The following is a 17,215-nucleotide window of genomic DNA, read 5'->3' as shown; positions in this document are numbered from 1 at the left end:
AAGCTCTCACAGCTTTCACAGTACAGGGAGGAACAAAAGGCAAAATACTGCAGATGCTGGAAATCTGAAATAAACACAGAAGTGGCTGGGAACACTCAGCAGGTCAGGCAGCATCAATGGAGAGAGGAAAGTGAGTTAACGTGTCAGGTTGATGACCTTTTGTCGGACTTCTGTTTTTATGTAGGGAACAAAATCTTTCACAAAATGTTTTATCATGTTTTATAGTGGGGGCATTAATTGGGGTTCGGAATATTAATTGGGGTGCCTATGACTTTGGTCCCTTTCTGAGTTGAGGAGAGAAAAAAAATTAAAATGTACTTACTGCAATGAAGGCCCAGTTACCGAAGTAATACGCAACATTGAAGAACCAGAACTTGTGAAGGAAAAGATACGTCCGTGTCACTGTGCACTGATCTAAATAACATAAATAGCGAACAAACAGTTAGCGCCTGAGACGAGCCCACAACAAGCTGGCACTTTATAAGCAAAGAAAGAACTTGTGCCAGCAGCTTTTTAAACTCTTCGCAGTTACATTTCACGCACAAAAGAGTGAACGATCAAGACTGTCGTTTACGGCAGCACAAATCCAAACAGCCAAGCCTTCACTCGACAGCAGGGTCACAAAAAAAAGGTTTTTGAAGAAAAATCCAAGTATAATAATAACCCTCGCAATTGACATAGCGCCTTTCACGTCAGGAGGACATGTCAAAGCGCTTCACAGTATCTACTGTGAAAAGTAGCAGCTGTGTATTCTGTGGCTAACGCGACAGCCAATTTTCGCTCAGCAATGTCCCACAAAACACTGATGAAGTGTGTGAACAAATGCTGCGTGGGAGATTGTTGGACAGGACATCGGGAGAAACTGACTTCTCTTAGCGAGCGTCATGGGGTTTTAAGCGTCTACCTGAACAGGCAGCCTCGGGCTAACGTCTTATCGAAAAGGACGGGACCTCCAACAATGCAACTCAGCGCAACACTGGAGGGTCGGCCTGGTCTGAGTTCAATGTCGCTGCTGGCTCCGAGGTGAAAGTGCCACCAACTGAGCTGGGCTGACATCATAGAATCCTAGAACTTACAGCACAGGAGGAGGCCATTCGGCCCATAGCGTTTGCACCGGCTCTTTGAAAGAGCTATCCAAATCAATCCCACTCCCCCGCGCTCTCTCCATAGCCCTGCAAACTTGTCCTCCCCAAATAATTATCTACTTCTCTCTTAAAAGTTGTTATCGAATCAGCTTCCACTGCCCTTTCAGTTGATTTCCTACATGAATTTTGCTTTTAAAAAGAGTTCCTATTCTATCATCGCTAATTCCAAGTTGGGTGGTGGGCAGGAGAAAGGCTTTTGGCTGCTCATCCCCCTTCACTGGTGGTTTGACCACATCGCCTACTCTGCCCCGCACAGAGCAAAGCGATTGGTGCGAACGAAGCTTAGAAAGAAACTGGAGCAAGTAATCAAGAAAGATTGAAATATTGATGCACTAATTCAGATATATTTTTTAAAAAAATCACATTTTAATTCAAGTGACAAGTTGTATACACCTGACCAATGTGGGATTCAAACGGAGATTGTTAAGGACATTAGCTCAGGGATCAGTGTTAGAGGGTTGGGCTACGGGAAGCAATAGATAAACTAAGGCAGAGGTTACCAAACTTTCCGAGCTCAAGGTCCTTCAGGGATAGGTATCAGAGCCTCAGGTCGCCCAGGACATTAGGGTATCCTGATGAGGATCCCCTACTCGGGCAGCAAAGCCCCCACCACGCACCTCACAAAAGTCTGCCCCTAAATACCATGGGAACTTGCCTTTCTCACTCACTTTTTGTTTTCTTGATCCGTCGCTGTATGAGCACTTACCAAGTGTTGGAATTGAATTGAATGGCGGGAAATAATGTTTGTCTGCGCATATGTCGATGGATCAAGACTACATTTCCTTATATTCAATGCAGTCGCCCAGTAAGTGTACAAACTCTGACAGGTCAGGACATTGAGATTCAATGCAGCCGGTAACGGTCAGTGCAGGAGTAATGGAGGGGAGGGGAGATACGATTTAGGAGGTGAATAATACGAGCAGTTCAAAGATATCTAAGTGGTTTTGACAGGAAACTGAATGGGACTTGGATGCATGTATGATGATTATAGGTTTTATAAAAATAACGCTTATGCAAGTTTTACTATACTTATCAAACTGAAATATTAATTGACTGGCTTAACAAACTTGCCCAGTGGCTATTATATCAAAACGTTGATGTATATTTAGAAACGTACATCTCACATTACATCAATTTAATCAACTGGTTACACCGAAAGCATTGACTTAAGATATTTATAATGAGTAGGACGCATTTCATAGCAGGCTCAAAGACCGTACCAATTTAATCAGCTTTTAATAATATTTAATTCATTATTTACAGCAGCTATCAAAACCCATTTCAATATTCTTTATTAATGTGCAGCACTTTTACCCCCAGATCTACGAGCTTTCATTTCATCCTTGACTGGAGGAACCAGTCACAAACCTATTTAACCATATGAATCTGCATCGCTTTTTTTTAGCAACACATTAAGGCAAGTCACTGTTTATTTAAAAAGAAAAATTAGATAGAAATGAGCGACAGGTCTGTGTGAGACAATTACATCCTTTCTAAGAGCAAAATGCAAATGCACTTCAAAGCAAAAAGGACAGCGTTTCACCCACAAAATTCACTTTGTAGATATCCTGTGAAAAGCTTTGAGATGTCAAATGCAAGGATTATTATTATTATAAGGACAATATTTTCTACATTATTAACCATATAATCTCTCTACTCTCACCACTAAAAGCCTCCGTTTTGGCAGCTCCATAAGAAGGGGTCAATTCCTTGATCGGGAAAATCAAGTTGAAGCAAACAACATCGATATATTTAAGAGAAAATTGAGGCAAACGTGATGGAGAAGGAAGGTATAGGCTTATGCAGGGTACAAACACCAGTATGGATAATTGGGCTGCGTGACCTGTTTCTGTGCTCCATCACTCTGTGTAACTATATAAAAGAACAGCTCAAGAAAGAATTTTCTCTTTTCCGCAGATAATAGTTCAAGATGATTTATGACCACGCGTTCAGTCATCCTCCCCCAACCACCCCCCAGCTCGAGTGCAAACCCTCGAATATCCAGAGCTTTGGGAAGTCCTCCCGACGTGAAAGGTACTATACAAATGCAATTTTTTGTTGTTGGCGACTTTGACTGAAGAGGACAACAACTTTATATTTACATAGCGCCTTTAGCATCAAGAGAATGTCTCACTGTGCTTCACAGAGCTAATGGAGTACTAGAATCAAAATGTGACACTCATTAAAATGGTCAGACGAAAAAGTAAATCTATTATTTAACAATAATAATCCTTGCATTTGATATAGCGCTTTCCATGTCTTCTCGATGTCTCAAAGCGCTTCACAGAATAGACTTTAAAGTGAACTGACTGTAAATTTGTGGGCGAAACGCAGCAGCCAATTGCACACAGCAGTGTCCCACAAACAGTCGTGGATTGAAATGACCAATTTATTATTGTTTTTTTTTGACGGATTATTATTAGGCGTGTGGAGTAAGGAAACTTGCCCAAGGTTTCACCCTGTCAGGAATGGAACCCAGGTCTCTCGCTTGCAAAGCGAGTGCTCTAACCACTGAGCTATAGGACTCCAAAATCGTTCTGTCTAGGTGAAGCGGGTAATAATTCCGCATTCAAGGTAAAACGTGCTGCCATATGGGTTGTAACAGCAGAGGATTTCAAACGCGAGGCTACAGTACAGGAGGGAACCTTGTCGTAGCTACTGACTGAACAAGTTGATGGTGCACATTAAGAACCCTGCTGTGTTTGCACATTTGCTATCTCTTAATTCCTCCCATCCCTGCAGCAAAAAAAAGTGTGTGCACCGAGTACATCAAGAGTTAAAATGGATGCTGCATTAAAGAGGTGCTTTGAGATCAGACTTTTGCAGCATGAACTAATGGAGATGGGGGAAAACAGCATCTATCGCCATCTGCAAGTCTCCAGCTGCTCACCTGAAATCACAGAGCAGCTGAGAACAGTCCACAGATGGTCCTCTGACTAAACAAATTATTGCAAAACAACTGACCTGCTTAACCTTCAAATGACAGAGCTTTATTCAAACATCACAAAAGGAAACATTCATCCTTGTTCCATAATGGCAGCAACAATTCGAAGGCGTGTCAAAGCTAAACATATTTGTTAAAACATTATGGTGAAGGTTGGGGGGAAAAGTCCCGCTTAGAAAACCTGCAGGAGGCTAGCTTGTTAAGTACCAACATTTTAGTGTCTGTGAGACTACTTTCTCTCCAGGAAATATTCTGTTTAGGTTATAATACAATAATCCTTGCATTTGATATAGCGTCTTATCGCGTCTTCGAGACGTCTCAAAGCGCTTCACAGAATATACTGTAAAGTGAATTGACTATATATTTTGTGGGTGAAACGCGCAGCCAATCGCGCACAGCAGTGTCCCAGAAACAGTCGTGAGTTGAGTGACCAATTTATTATTTTCTTTGAAGGAATTATTAACCTCGGAAAAGCGATCCACCAATCGACTAACAACCGGGTTCCTACTTGCTGCTAGATAAACAGAGATGTGTGGAGCAAGGAAACTTGCCCAAGGTTTTGTCCAGCCGGGAACCGAACCTAGGTCTCTCGCTTGCGAGGCGAGTGCTCTAACCACTGAGCTACAGAACTCCACGCTTCACACGAGTAGCGTCTTGGTGCGCTTAATTCTTCAGGTGTGATTTGAAAACAGAAGGGACAAGATGGTGGGATTGACGCAGGGAGTTCCAATGATTTGGAGCACAGAGGCAAAAGCACGGCCGGCAATGGTGCATTGGAGGGGACGAGGGATGTACAGGAGATGGAAGCCAGCTGAGCGAAGGCGGCGGGTAGTGGAGTGGGGTCATCCGCACTCCAAGTAGGCTCATTTAAGGACTGTCTCGTGACCTTTTTCGACTGTGCTTTGGTCATCGTCCCTCCTCTACCCCACTTGCCCTCCCACCCCTCGTTGATCCCAACTCACAGATCAGGTGCAAACCCTTCATTGTCCAGCGCTTTGGGACGTCCTCCCAACGTGAAAGCTTGAGTTAAGCTACATCAGTGCAATCTATTGTTGTTACTGGATAGCGATAAAGAAATGGAAGGTCATCAATGTGTTGCCTCTCTGCACTAAATGTTCATTATTCTATTTATAACTGTAAGAGGGCACATTCAGCCACATTCGCTTTCTCCACTGCTTTTTGGATGATTGGAGCCCACTTTTACAAGAGTGCTCATCCAGTACAATTTATAGATGCCTTTCATGTCAGGAGGTACATCAAAAGTGCTCGATCAAGAAATAAAGCGAGGTATAAAGTAATGGAGAAAAACAAGCTAAATAAATAGCTTCTTTAATTACACACCACAGCTGCAGTAGTTATAGACCAATTACTGAAAAGGTAAAAAGATTTTCTATTAAGTTAAAATGACTGAAAGCTGTCCCCTCCACCTACACTCTCAGCTTTGCCCTTCCACCCTGAGAAGGCAAGTAAATTAAACTTTATGTAGTTATAAAACCACATAAAATTATGTGATAATTATCACCCATCACACCTCGTGACGTTACACACCTGGCAATGCCCTCGTTGATGACTTCAAAAGTTTGAGTTAAGATGGTTTTCCACAGGCTGCCAGGGATATGCTGGGATCAGTGTGACACATTCAGTAGTCAGCAAAATAATGATAATCCTTACACTTGGGATCATGCCTTTCACCTTGGGAGGACGTCCCAAAGAGCTTCATAGGACATAAAAAATTGAGAAAAAAATTTGGACACTCAATCCAAGACTGTTTGTGGGACAATTGCTGTGCGCAACTGGCTGCCGCGTTTCACCCACAAAATATACAGTCAGTTCACCTTACAATTTTCTATATTCTGTGATGAGCTTTGAGATGTCTCAACAACGTGATAAGGCGCTATATCAAATCTAAGGATGATTATTATACTGCAAAGTGCAGTGTCTGTGTTTTGTGTCCTGCTGCAAACAGATTCAGGTGCAACTATTTGGATTAAGTCCCTGTCTGTGTGTGTGCGCGCACGCGCGCGCGTGTGTGTGGAGCGGGGAGAGGGGGGGGGGCAGGTGCGTACCTGCTCTTGTTCAATTTGGACACCACCATGTAATAATGCATTTTTCATTTCACACCTAAAGCACCACAGGTTCACGTGGAAAACACTGTCTCTAGAGTGTATCACACGAAATGCTTTGAGATGTGCTCCCGACATGAAAGGCGCTGTATCAAATGCAAGAATTTTGTAAAAATGATTTAAACGAGACTGTACAGCAAAGCATCATCACCATTTTAGAAGTTCTGAACCTAATTCTATTGATCGGATATGTGATCCATATATTAAAAAAGCGATCTATTGGGGTTTACTGACGTAACAGCAACACCAATATAAATGCTGCATTTCTTTAGTTTATTTTTACAACGCTTCGCCCCACTCAAACCCAGCAGCTAACCCATTCTGGCGAGAGTTCCACAGGCATCAGTCACTCTCTGGCAGTTTGCAAAAACAGGCGGCAATGACAAATTATAATAATAATCCTTGCATTTGATATAGCACCTTATCACATCATTGATAAGCACTTCACAGAATAGGCAAAGTGACCTGAGATCAAACGGTCACCTTCTGTGCTGACAATATTTAGATTTCACCTCATGGCATTTTGAGAAGTTGAAATGTTGTGAAAGTTTCTCTCTCTCCACCTAACATGTTGTGGGTATATATAGCTTGCACCTACCTTTTAGTACTTACCTAATTGAGTTATAAACACAGTAAACTATGTTTAAGAATGGTAAATCATAAGCACAAATTGCTATTTGACAATTTTCCCTCCTGAATACCAGTTCCTGCCAACTAATGTTTTAGCCCACTGGCAAGTCAGAAATCAGTCACTTGTTACGAATAGCACGTCCTTAAGTGTTTGAAAAATATGAACATCTCGGATTAACGTGCTCATTAACCCTGGAACCACTGAAGAGAGCTTTAAGTTGAGCACGCGTGAAGATATTTCCAATTACGTTAGTCAAGGATCGATGGTGATCAGGTTCTGCAGATCTCTGTGTTGTCCAAATGTACAACAACAACTTGCACTTATATAGCGCCCTCCACGCAGGCCAGTGTCTCTGAGCGCTTGCTCTGAGGTTCATCATTACAAATGTAGAAATCTTAAAATTTTTAGGGCCCAGAAGGGAGTCACAGAGTTAAAACAAGGGAAGGAAGAAAAGCCTGCTGAGAATACTCAACAGCAATACGACTGTGGATATTCCCACAAGTGGATCTGGCCTCATAACCCAAGCGAACAGTTACGCAGACCTCGCTTGTGAATTTAAGCACGTTTCTCATCCCTCTCGGTCACCGATATTCAGCTTCAACTGATTGCGATTCTGACAATTCGATGCATTATCTTGCCACTGGGGAGGCAGGGAGCATTATCAATAGCAAGTGTGTGGGAAGTGGAGTCTCTTAAACTGCATCTTCTGTTTAAGGCTGCAGTGTGTGCAGTAAATGGCTGTGCAATGCTGGGGAGTACCATCAGCTGAATCTAACCTCGCTACACTGCCTCTTCCTCCCCCAGAGAGAAAACAGGTTGCTCTTGATGCAATATTAGAATAAACAATGTGCGTTGAGGAAAAAACTTATTCAGACCATTGAAGTCATGAGCCCTACCAAGGTCAGTTAATTTGTTGAATCCTGTAGGTTACTGGTTAGCACTCGCCTCGCAAGCGCGAGGACCCGGGTTTGATTCCCGGGGGCAGGGCAAAGCCTTAGACAAGTTTCCTTACTCCACACGCCTCTGTTTACCCAGCAGTAAGTAGGAACTCCTTCCATCTACCCTCAGTCTCGTCTCCTCCTTTAAAGGGCAAAAAACTCTTCAAAAAAAAATGTGGTCACTCAATCCACGACTGTTTGTGGGACACTGCAGGCGGTGTGTGTGTGTGTGGGGGGGGGGGGTGTGGAGAGAGGCGAGGAGCTTATCTAGTTATGTGGAGTCCTGTAGCTTAGTGGTTAGGACCCGGGGTTGATTCCCAGTCAGGGAGAACGTTTAGGCAGATTTTCTTACTCCACACCCCCTGTTTATTTAGCAGTAAGTAGGAACCCGCTTGTTGATTTGGCAGAACGCTTTCCGCGGGTAATAATCTCTTAAAAAAAATAATGTGGTCACTCAATCCACAACTGTTTGTGGGACGTCACTGTGCACAATTGGCTGCAGTGTTTCACCCACAAAATACACAGTCACTACATTTTACAGTATATTTTGCGAAGCATTTTGAGACGTCTCGAAGACGTGATAAGGCCTGATATCAAATGCAAGGATTATTAATATTATTTTATTACAAGAGGGTCATTTACACTCTAACCCAAGTACACGGATGCAGAAAGTTTAAAAGCAAAGCTTGTAACAGTGCAACTCAGCTAATAGAATCATATTAATAATAATCCTTGCATTTGATACAGCGCTTTTCACGTCTTCGAGACGTCTCAAAGCGGTTCACAGAATATACTGTAAAGTGAATTGACTGTATATTTTGTGGGCGAAATGCGGCAGCCAATTGCGTACAACAGCGTCCCACAAACAGTCATGGATTGAGTTACCAATTATTATTGTTTTTTTTTCTTGAGAGCTTAGTATCAGCCGTGAGGAGGGAGGAAACTTGCCCAAGGTTTCGCCCTCCCAGGAATCAAATTCAGTCTCTCGCTTGCAAGGCGAGTGCTCTAACTACTGAGCTGCAAGACTCCACTCATCTATTCTGTTCGTATAGCGATAAAACCCTGGGCCCTCAGTATGCGGTGCCAGTGAGTGATAGGACACAGATTTACAACTCAAGATCTCAGCCAAGCCATCTGTGGGAGGCACAGAGTAGATTAAGGTAGGAAAACAAAGAAATATTAAAATGATGACTGCACATCCAGGCAGTCAGTAAGATACCAAAAGCATGGACGCTCTCCCCATGCCCCTCATGTTATCTATCCAGTGCTCACTTTGTTCCCCACTGCTTTCATATTTAACACAGAAATCTGTCTTTAGATTATGAGGATTTGAACTGTGGTTAATCAGATCTGTGGACAATCTAGCATTCTGATCCCTGGGCCTGCACACACACACACACACACACACACTTACATAGTATCCATCTCAGGCTTTTGTACAAAGATGGAGCCCCCACCGAGCAGGACGGGGTGGGGGGGTTGTTGGGCACAGGTGCAGGCGAAGAGGTACCTCCCATAGATAGTTTGGCTGAGATCTTAAGCTCACTACATGGGACTTAAAGACAGATAACAACAGATTACATTTGTATAGTGCCTTTCACGTCGGGAGGACATTCCAAGGCCCTGGGATACACAGAGAGGAGACAAGACTGAGGGGTAGATGGAAGGAGTTCCAGATCTGATGAGCGTAGAATCTGAAGGCTCAGCCGCCGATGGTGACATGGAGCAGGCGGAGGACATTAGCAAACCTGAGTTTATCAAATGCGGGGAGCGAGTGGATGAGTAGGGTTACAAAAAGATCAGAGATAGAGAGGTTCTCGGGCTTGAAATGATTTATACGCAAAGGTAGGACCTCAATATGGATCCACATAAAAGGAAGCATTGTGTCCACTTCAGCATGTGTACACAAATGTCATTCAATTCTCTCTCTCTCCCTCCCTCCCTCCCCCCCCTCCCTCCCTCCCTCCCTCCAACATCAAGGTCTGTACACATCTAGCCTTGATTCCTGTACCACTGCTGTTCTGGTTGATTTCTTGTCAGATATAAAGTTTTCACTTTCTACTGCTCAATGTCGACAAGACAAATTCTCTCCTACAAGGCTCCACTCACCTCTGGCACTATCCACAGAATAGCTCTTGTTTTCCCTGACCTCTCCAGTGATTACTAGGCTCCACCAGTAAATTTCCTCCAGGCAGCCGAGACTGTCAACCATTCCTTCATCACCTACGGGTTACTGACCATCCTGCTCACTGGACATCCCAGCTCTTTCCTATACTAACTGCAGACCATCCAAAACCCACGTGCCACCCATGTCTTCTTCTGCAGAATGATCTGCAAACCCATCCTTCCACTGAGCTACAGGACTCCATCCTACATGGAGTCCTGTAACTCAGTGGTTAGAGCACTCGCCTCGCAAGTGAGAGACTTGGGTTCGATTCCCGGCACGGCGAAACATTGGGCAAGTTTCCTTACTTCACACGCCTCTGTTACCTAGAAGTAAATAGGAACCTGGTTGTTAGTCGAATGGTGCATCACTTTTCCGGCTATAATAACCGTACAAAAAAAATAATAATAATTTGGTCACTCAATCTACGACTGTTTGTGGGACACTGCTATGCACAATTGGCTGCCGCGTTTCGCCCACAAACATATGGTCAATTCACTTTATGGAATATTCTGTGAAGCACTTTGTGACGCGTCTATAAGACGTGAAAAGTGCTATATCAAATGCAAGGATTATTATTATTATATCCTCTCTTGGCTCCACTTGGCTCCCCATCCCCAAGTGGAATGAATTCAAGATTCTCATTCTCACATTCAAATCGCTCCACAGACACACACCCAACCCTCCCTACATGACCTATTGCTGGATGCTTCCTCTGCTTCGCGAACAGTCTGGTTCACATCCTCCTGAACCAGTATCAATGGGTGAGCCTACAGATACTCTGTCCTGCTCTATGGAGGCATTTGAACTCCATCGCCGAGCTCCTCCATCTTCAAACCCTGTGGAGTACTGAAGCTCAGTGGTTAGAGCACTCGCCTCACAAACTAAAGGAGCTGGGTTCAATTCCTGGCAGGGAGTCACACTGAGCCTCTCAGCCCCTAGACTCTGGAACTCTATCCCCCAGTGCCTTCGCCGCCTCCTCCCTTTCCTCCTTCAAGGCCAGTCTCAAGACCTTTCTCTTTGACCGTGCCTTCAGCTCCCCTCTCGACTCTCTACCCCCTCCTCGCTCCCTCCCTTCCCTTCCCTCACGCTGACCATTTCCCACCTGCTCGGGTCCTGACCCAACTGTACAGCGCCTTGGGACGTCCTCCCGACGTGAAAGGCGCTCTATAAATGGAATCTTGTTGTTGTTGTTGTTGTTGAGCAAGTAAGTTTCCTTCTGTTTACCTAGCAGTAAGTAGGAACCCGGTTGTTAGGCGATTGTTGGATCGTTTTTCCAGGGGTAATAATCCCTCAAAAAAAATGTGAGCACTCAACCCATGGCTATTTGTGGGACACTACTGTGTGCAATTGGCTGCCGCATTTCGCCCATAAAAGGCAGTCAATCCACTTTACAGTATATTCTGTGACGTGCTATGAGACGTCTCAGTGATATAAGGCTCTATATCAAATGCTAGAATTATTATTTTTATTATTCTTAATGGTGGATTTGCACATCTTAATGGATGGACAGGATTGTAGAAACAGGCGGGGGAGGGGGGCGGGAGGAGGAATGTTTTTTATTGCATTGTAATTGAATCAATTCCATACCGAAATGCAGAGACAAGTTAATAAATAATCCACCCACTCTTTTGGGCGCAACTCAAAAGAATATTCTGAATATCTACAAAAAAAGGGCTGCAAAAACATTTCAACCAAAGAAAATGTAAACAGCTATGATCCAACACACTCTCCTGGGCCTGTTCCAACTTCTGAACAGACTCTCTCAACATCAAGGTCTGTACACATCTGGTAAAGCTGTAACAGGGGTTAGTTCTCCATGGTTTCCACTATCCACATTTTTGTCTAATTTATCTGCACAGCAAAATCTGTTAGGTAAACCAAAATCCTGCAGCAGTTACAACTGGCTTATATTGAGCAGGTGCAGAAAACCCACCCTGTTTTAATGTCGCAAAATTTGTTGAACATGAAATGTATCAGGTTCCACAAATTAAATTCAAATACTTCATCCACAAAACCCACCTGCTTAATACAGAACATGAAAGGAAATTACAGCACAGAAGGTGGTCTCATTCAGGCCACTGAGCCTATATAGTGCACTCCACGCAGGGCAGCATCTCCGAGAGCTTAACAGTGGCGGAGCCTGACACAGAGCCAGGGGGTGAAGTAGGTGACTGTAAGCACGGTCGAAGAGGAACGTCTTCAGTCGTGATCTAAAAGAGGGGAAGGAGGGGGCAAGGTGGAGGGATTGAGAGAGAGAGTTCCAAAGCTTCAGGGCGCAGTGGCTGAAAATGCAGCCGCCGATGGTGGAGTAGAGGGGACGAGAGACAAGCAGGATATATCCCAAAGATAATTCTCTGCTCTTTCACCATATTCATTTATGCTCTCAATGTTCCCTGGAAATTATTCCGTTAAAATCAGCTTCCGCTATCTCCCCATGGCTCCCAGTCAACTCTGAAATATCAACCCCCCAACCTATGGCCAGGTTACTCAGCAACAAAGCCCAGGAATGTGATAGCTGGATCCTATACCAACAGCAACTTACAACAATAGCACTTCTCACCTAAAAGAACATCTCAAACACCTGACAAATATAGCGATTGACACTGAACAGATTTAAAAAGATTTAAAGGTGCGGACCAAAGGCACGGTCAGAGAGACTCTAAAGGCACAAACAGAGAGGCGAGTATGAGGAGGTTGAAACCAATTTGTTCTGTGACAGGGAGCCAACGGAGTCTGGCAAGGATTGGGGTGATGGGCATGTAGAGTTTGGTACGCTCATTTGTCTCTTGATTGCCTATCTATATGAATTAGGACATTATTCATACGCTCACCCATCATGAACTCATAAAATAAATCATAGGATCTTACAGCACCAGAAGGAGGCCATTCAGTCCATCATGCCTGTGTTAGCTCTTAGAAAGAGCTACCAACAAGTACATTCCCTGATCTTACCCCATAGCTTGTACATGTTTTCCTTTTCAAGTACATATCCAATTCCCTTTTGAAATTTACTATTGAATCTGCTTCCACCACCCTTTCAGGCCGAGCATCCAGACCGTAACAACACGCTGCGTAAAAAATGTTCTCTTCGTCTCCCGTCTGGTTCTTTTGCCTCTTATCTTAAATCCGTGTCCTCTGGTTACCGACTCACTTGAGGGAGAAAACAGTTTCTCCTTGATTACTCTTTCAAAACCCCACATAATTCTGAACACCTCTATTAAATCTCTCCTTAACCTTAAATAAAAGGGAAACATCTCTCCTGGATTCAACTCAAACTGTTGGACCAAGACATTGCACATACCAAAGCATAAAATCCAGCAATTAGCAGAGTGTTTATTATAAGCCTCCCTATGTGTGACCATGTCAAGACAAAGAGCTAAACTACTCCATCAAGTTAAATTCTATTTACGTGAGCGCATAGAAAATTAATGGGTAATAGGAAATAGCAATAAATTCTCCACTGTACTTCACCAAAGATATAAATGCCTTGTGACTTAGTATTTTACAATTTAAATATTTCAGATCCATTAAGACTTGCCCTGTGCCAGCCACCAAGCTCATTAAACAGAGCTCTCTTCATAATCAAGCTTGCCCGTATTATTAAACCAGAGTTACCCGCTCACTGCAACTAATTGGTTTAATCTGAAGAAAATAAAAGCTGCCATTATCTTTCTAATCAGTGACATTACCGCTCCGCTAGAAAAGCTATCAGCTACCTTATTCTGCCACGTTCTAATCCTTTTGCCACGGTCTGAATGAGACATCATATCTCACTTGGGACCCACTTGATAACGTTTTTATTATGTAATGTTATCGGAACAAAAAGCGCTTTCTTAAATCTCAAATGAAATCTTAAATGACGCCGGCCGGGAGATTGTAATTTGCTGTGCAAATTAATCTGATGCGTAAGAAGACCATTATTAAGATTATTCAATGCACAATGCGCCTGAAAACTACAGAACATAAAATACTCATCATTCTGGTGTTTACTGTGCGGAAATCAGAAGCAAGATCAATAAAACACGCCAAGACTTAAAAAGAGATCTGGATGCCTGTACTTTCCTGGTTCAGCAGGCTGAGACGTTCGTTAAAGAGAAGGCAGCTAATGAGACTCTAACAAGCGTTTTTCACTTTGACTGCAGTGCAATAAATTCTGAGAAGCTGCTTTCTGGGTGACAGACGGAGAGTTGGAGAACAAAGAGGACACATTTTACAAAAGAACGCACTTCTTGTCGAATCAAAATTTCCTTTTGTGGGCATCATATCCGTGTTTAATTTCCCCCAAAAATGTAAATTGCGACCTTGTTCTCAGATCTGATTGTCTTTCACCTTGTAAGGTTATTTTCACTGTTAATATCACTGTGCATTTATATCTGCCGATACAACCGTGTGCCCTTCCTTCCTCCACAGCAATATACCTTAGGTCCTGAGCATCAAAGAAACAGTCCAACCCCAAACAAATTTATGATAATAATCTTTACGTTTGGCACATAGTACATATACTGTAAAGTGCAGTCACTGTATGTTTCATGGCTGAAACGTGACTGCTAGTTTGCACACAGCAATGTCCCACAAACAGCCATGAAATAAAAGATCCAATTTTATTGGGGGAAAGTTGGCTAAAACCAGGTTAGAGAAAAAGGTCTTGGAGAAGGTGAGGTAAAGGGAGAGTTGAAGGGACACCAGGATGGAGTTCCAGGAAGTGGGGGCAGACAGGCTTTAAGCCTGACCGCTGATGGGTGGGTGGGGGGAACGTAAAGCAGGTCATTGAAAAACTCAGCCATGTGGAAGATTGCACTAAGAAGAGAAAATTACAAGCACACCAGGCAATTCTTCTGTGCTACATACAACAACAGGATTACTATTAAAGGTAGTTATCTCATAATTGTGCATATGTTTCTGGAAAAGTACTTAATCCATCAGGATGACAACTGGCTAATAATTTAACAGCACCAGGGGATTATATCGTAGCATTCTTGAATAGTAATTCATCCCCGCTTGAGAATGAAGTTTTAAGACAACAAATTTAAATTTAAATTAAGTGCACATTATGTGGCCGTTTGTGGCCACTCTAATTTAGACTGAAAATAGATATGGTGTAACAATCAAGTAGAGATCACTGGAACTCTGCCTTGATCTATTTTTTTTTGTGCACAGTTCATACCGTCAGAGACAGTACACACCTCATGTGCTTGCATAGCAAACAATTACACCTCCAAAAAAGATTTGGCTCAATGAGCAAGGCACCAATTCACCATTTTTCGTCTTAACCCAACACGACTGAAGACCAAAAGCAGTGGAGAGTTCCATAAAGTATAAACCACAGGAGTTTGAATAGATATCCTGCTTCTCCTTGTCCTGTTCCAATTTCCTCATAATTAGTCATATGCACTTTGGAGTGGACAGTTAGTCTGACTACAAATAAATGAATATAATAATTTGATGTAGTACCTTTCACACTGGAAGGATATCTCAAAGCACTTCACAGGATATATTGTAAAGTACTGTACTGTGTTTTGTGTAGACGAAATGTGAAGCCAATTTGTGCACATCAATCTCAAATCAAAGAGGCAAATCTTAATAGAAGGGACGAGGCAGAGGGATTAAGGCAGGGTGTTCTAGAGGTTAGGGGCATAATAATGTGGCTGAAGGCATAGCTAGCAACAGTGGCGCTGAGGAGTTGGAGAATGCACAGCCATTTCGTGCCAGCTGAGTGAAGGTGGCAGAGAGGTCAGAGAGGTGCTGGAGTGTGAAAGGATTTGTATGCGACGGTGAGGATCTTGATATTGATCCTTTGGAGGCAGGGAGCCAGGTGACGATCGAGGTGATATGCGTGTGGAATTTGGTACAGGTGGGGACCCATAACTGGTTCACGAATAAAAAAGAGAGATGAGGGCTATTTTCGATGCATCATTAATTACAAAACTTGGATGTCAAGTCTTTTAGAATACCCACTCTACCATCTTCACTTCAAACTTTTTTTTTAACATAAAAAACCATTACTCATAATCTGTACAAGGGATTAATTTCCTTCTGTGTAAAATACTACCTGGGATCATCCTGAAATTGCCTTTCAGAGCCCTGACTCTGTGTCCTCCTGTCTTGGCATACCTTAAAAGTACTTCTCAATCTCATTTTATATACCCCAAAAAAGGCCTCTCTCTGGGATGTCTCTTCAAGGTTGCTCTACTTTTCTTTTGTTTTTCCTTGTAGCTCATCCATCCGTCTAAAACACCCAGGATCATCCGTGTAGATACTGTTGGCCCCTTGGAACTTGTGCCGCGGAAGCCAGAACTGCACATGCAGTCTAATCAGAGCACTGAACAACTTGGGGCATGATTTCTGGGGGATCTGAACTCAATTGGTCAGTAGGTATAGACCAACAGCCCGTTTTGCCTTATTGATTGCTGACTCACTGTCTTAAGCGCCCCGAGACATTACCAACAACAACAACAAATTACATTTGTACAGCGCCTTTCACATCAGGAGGACGTCCCAAGGCGCTGGACAGTCAGGGATCCGCACCCGAGCTGGTGGCTGGGATCAGGGCGGGGAGGGTAGGGTAGGGGTAGAAGGTTGACCGATCATGAGGGGCACTATATAAATGCAAGTTGTTGCTGCCTTGACAAAGGTGACTGATAAGTTGACACACATCTCTAGTTTTCCACCCAATTTCTATCCAGGCCATTAATATAAGCTTCTTTTTTTTAGTTCCAAAATGCAGAATTCCGGCCCTAAATTGGGATTGGGGGGTTGGGGTATGGGGTATGGGGGGAAAGGCAATGAGATCAAAGATCCTTCCGTTTTTCAATCTTTAAGAAACAATTAGACTCTCAACATGTTTGATCACTCTACTGCACAAAATGCTCACTTCATTTACTGCTCGTCTTAAGAAGATAATGATCCTAAACTAAAAAGTTTCTATTTGCATCATAACCCCAGCAGCCTTCAGTGTTTCTGAGGATTAGAAATAAAATTAGTTCAGTGATCCTTACTTCAACTCATTTATGGCCAACACTCAAGACAATATTTTATGTAATTATAGAAGTATGGTTAGTGAATAAGCTACTGCAGGTCTAATCCATCCAGGTACGTACAGAATACAAGGTATTCCGTCAAGTGCTTTGAGACAACAACAACAACTTGCACTTGTATAGCTCTCTCTCAGGGTAATGTCTCGGAACGCTTAACAGTGGCAGAGCCTTGACTCCGATCCAGGGGGGATGGGGTGGGGGGGGAGGAAGGTGATAGTATGTTTGAAAAGAAA

General features: G+C 43.2%; 1 protein-coding gene across 1 annotated transcript in view; it reads right to left on the bottom strand.

Annotated features, from left to right (window-relative positions):
- Positions 1 to 17,215, bottom strand: part of lmbrd1 (LMBR1 domain containing 1) — a 116,718-nt gene that overhangs the window by 909 nt on the left and 98,594 nt on the right. The window contains 1 exon segment of the mRNA NM_001292855.1: positions 323 to 414. Within this exon segment, the coding sequence (NP_001279784.1) occupies positions 323 to 414 (92 nt within the window).

Source organism: Callorhinchus milii, unplaced genomic scaffold (genome assembly GCF_018977255.1).
Source record: "Callorhinchus milii isolate IMCB2004 unplaced genomic scaffold, IMCB_Cmil_1.0 Scaffold3, whole genome shotgun sequence".
Taxonomy (NCBI): domain Eukaryota; kingdom Metazoa; phylum Chordata; class Chondrichthyes; order Chimaeriformes; family Callorhinchidae; genus Callorhinchus; species Callorhinchus milii.
Note: the sequence above shows the minus strand (reverse complement) of the source record. Positions and strands in the feature narration are given on the sequence as shown.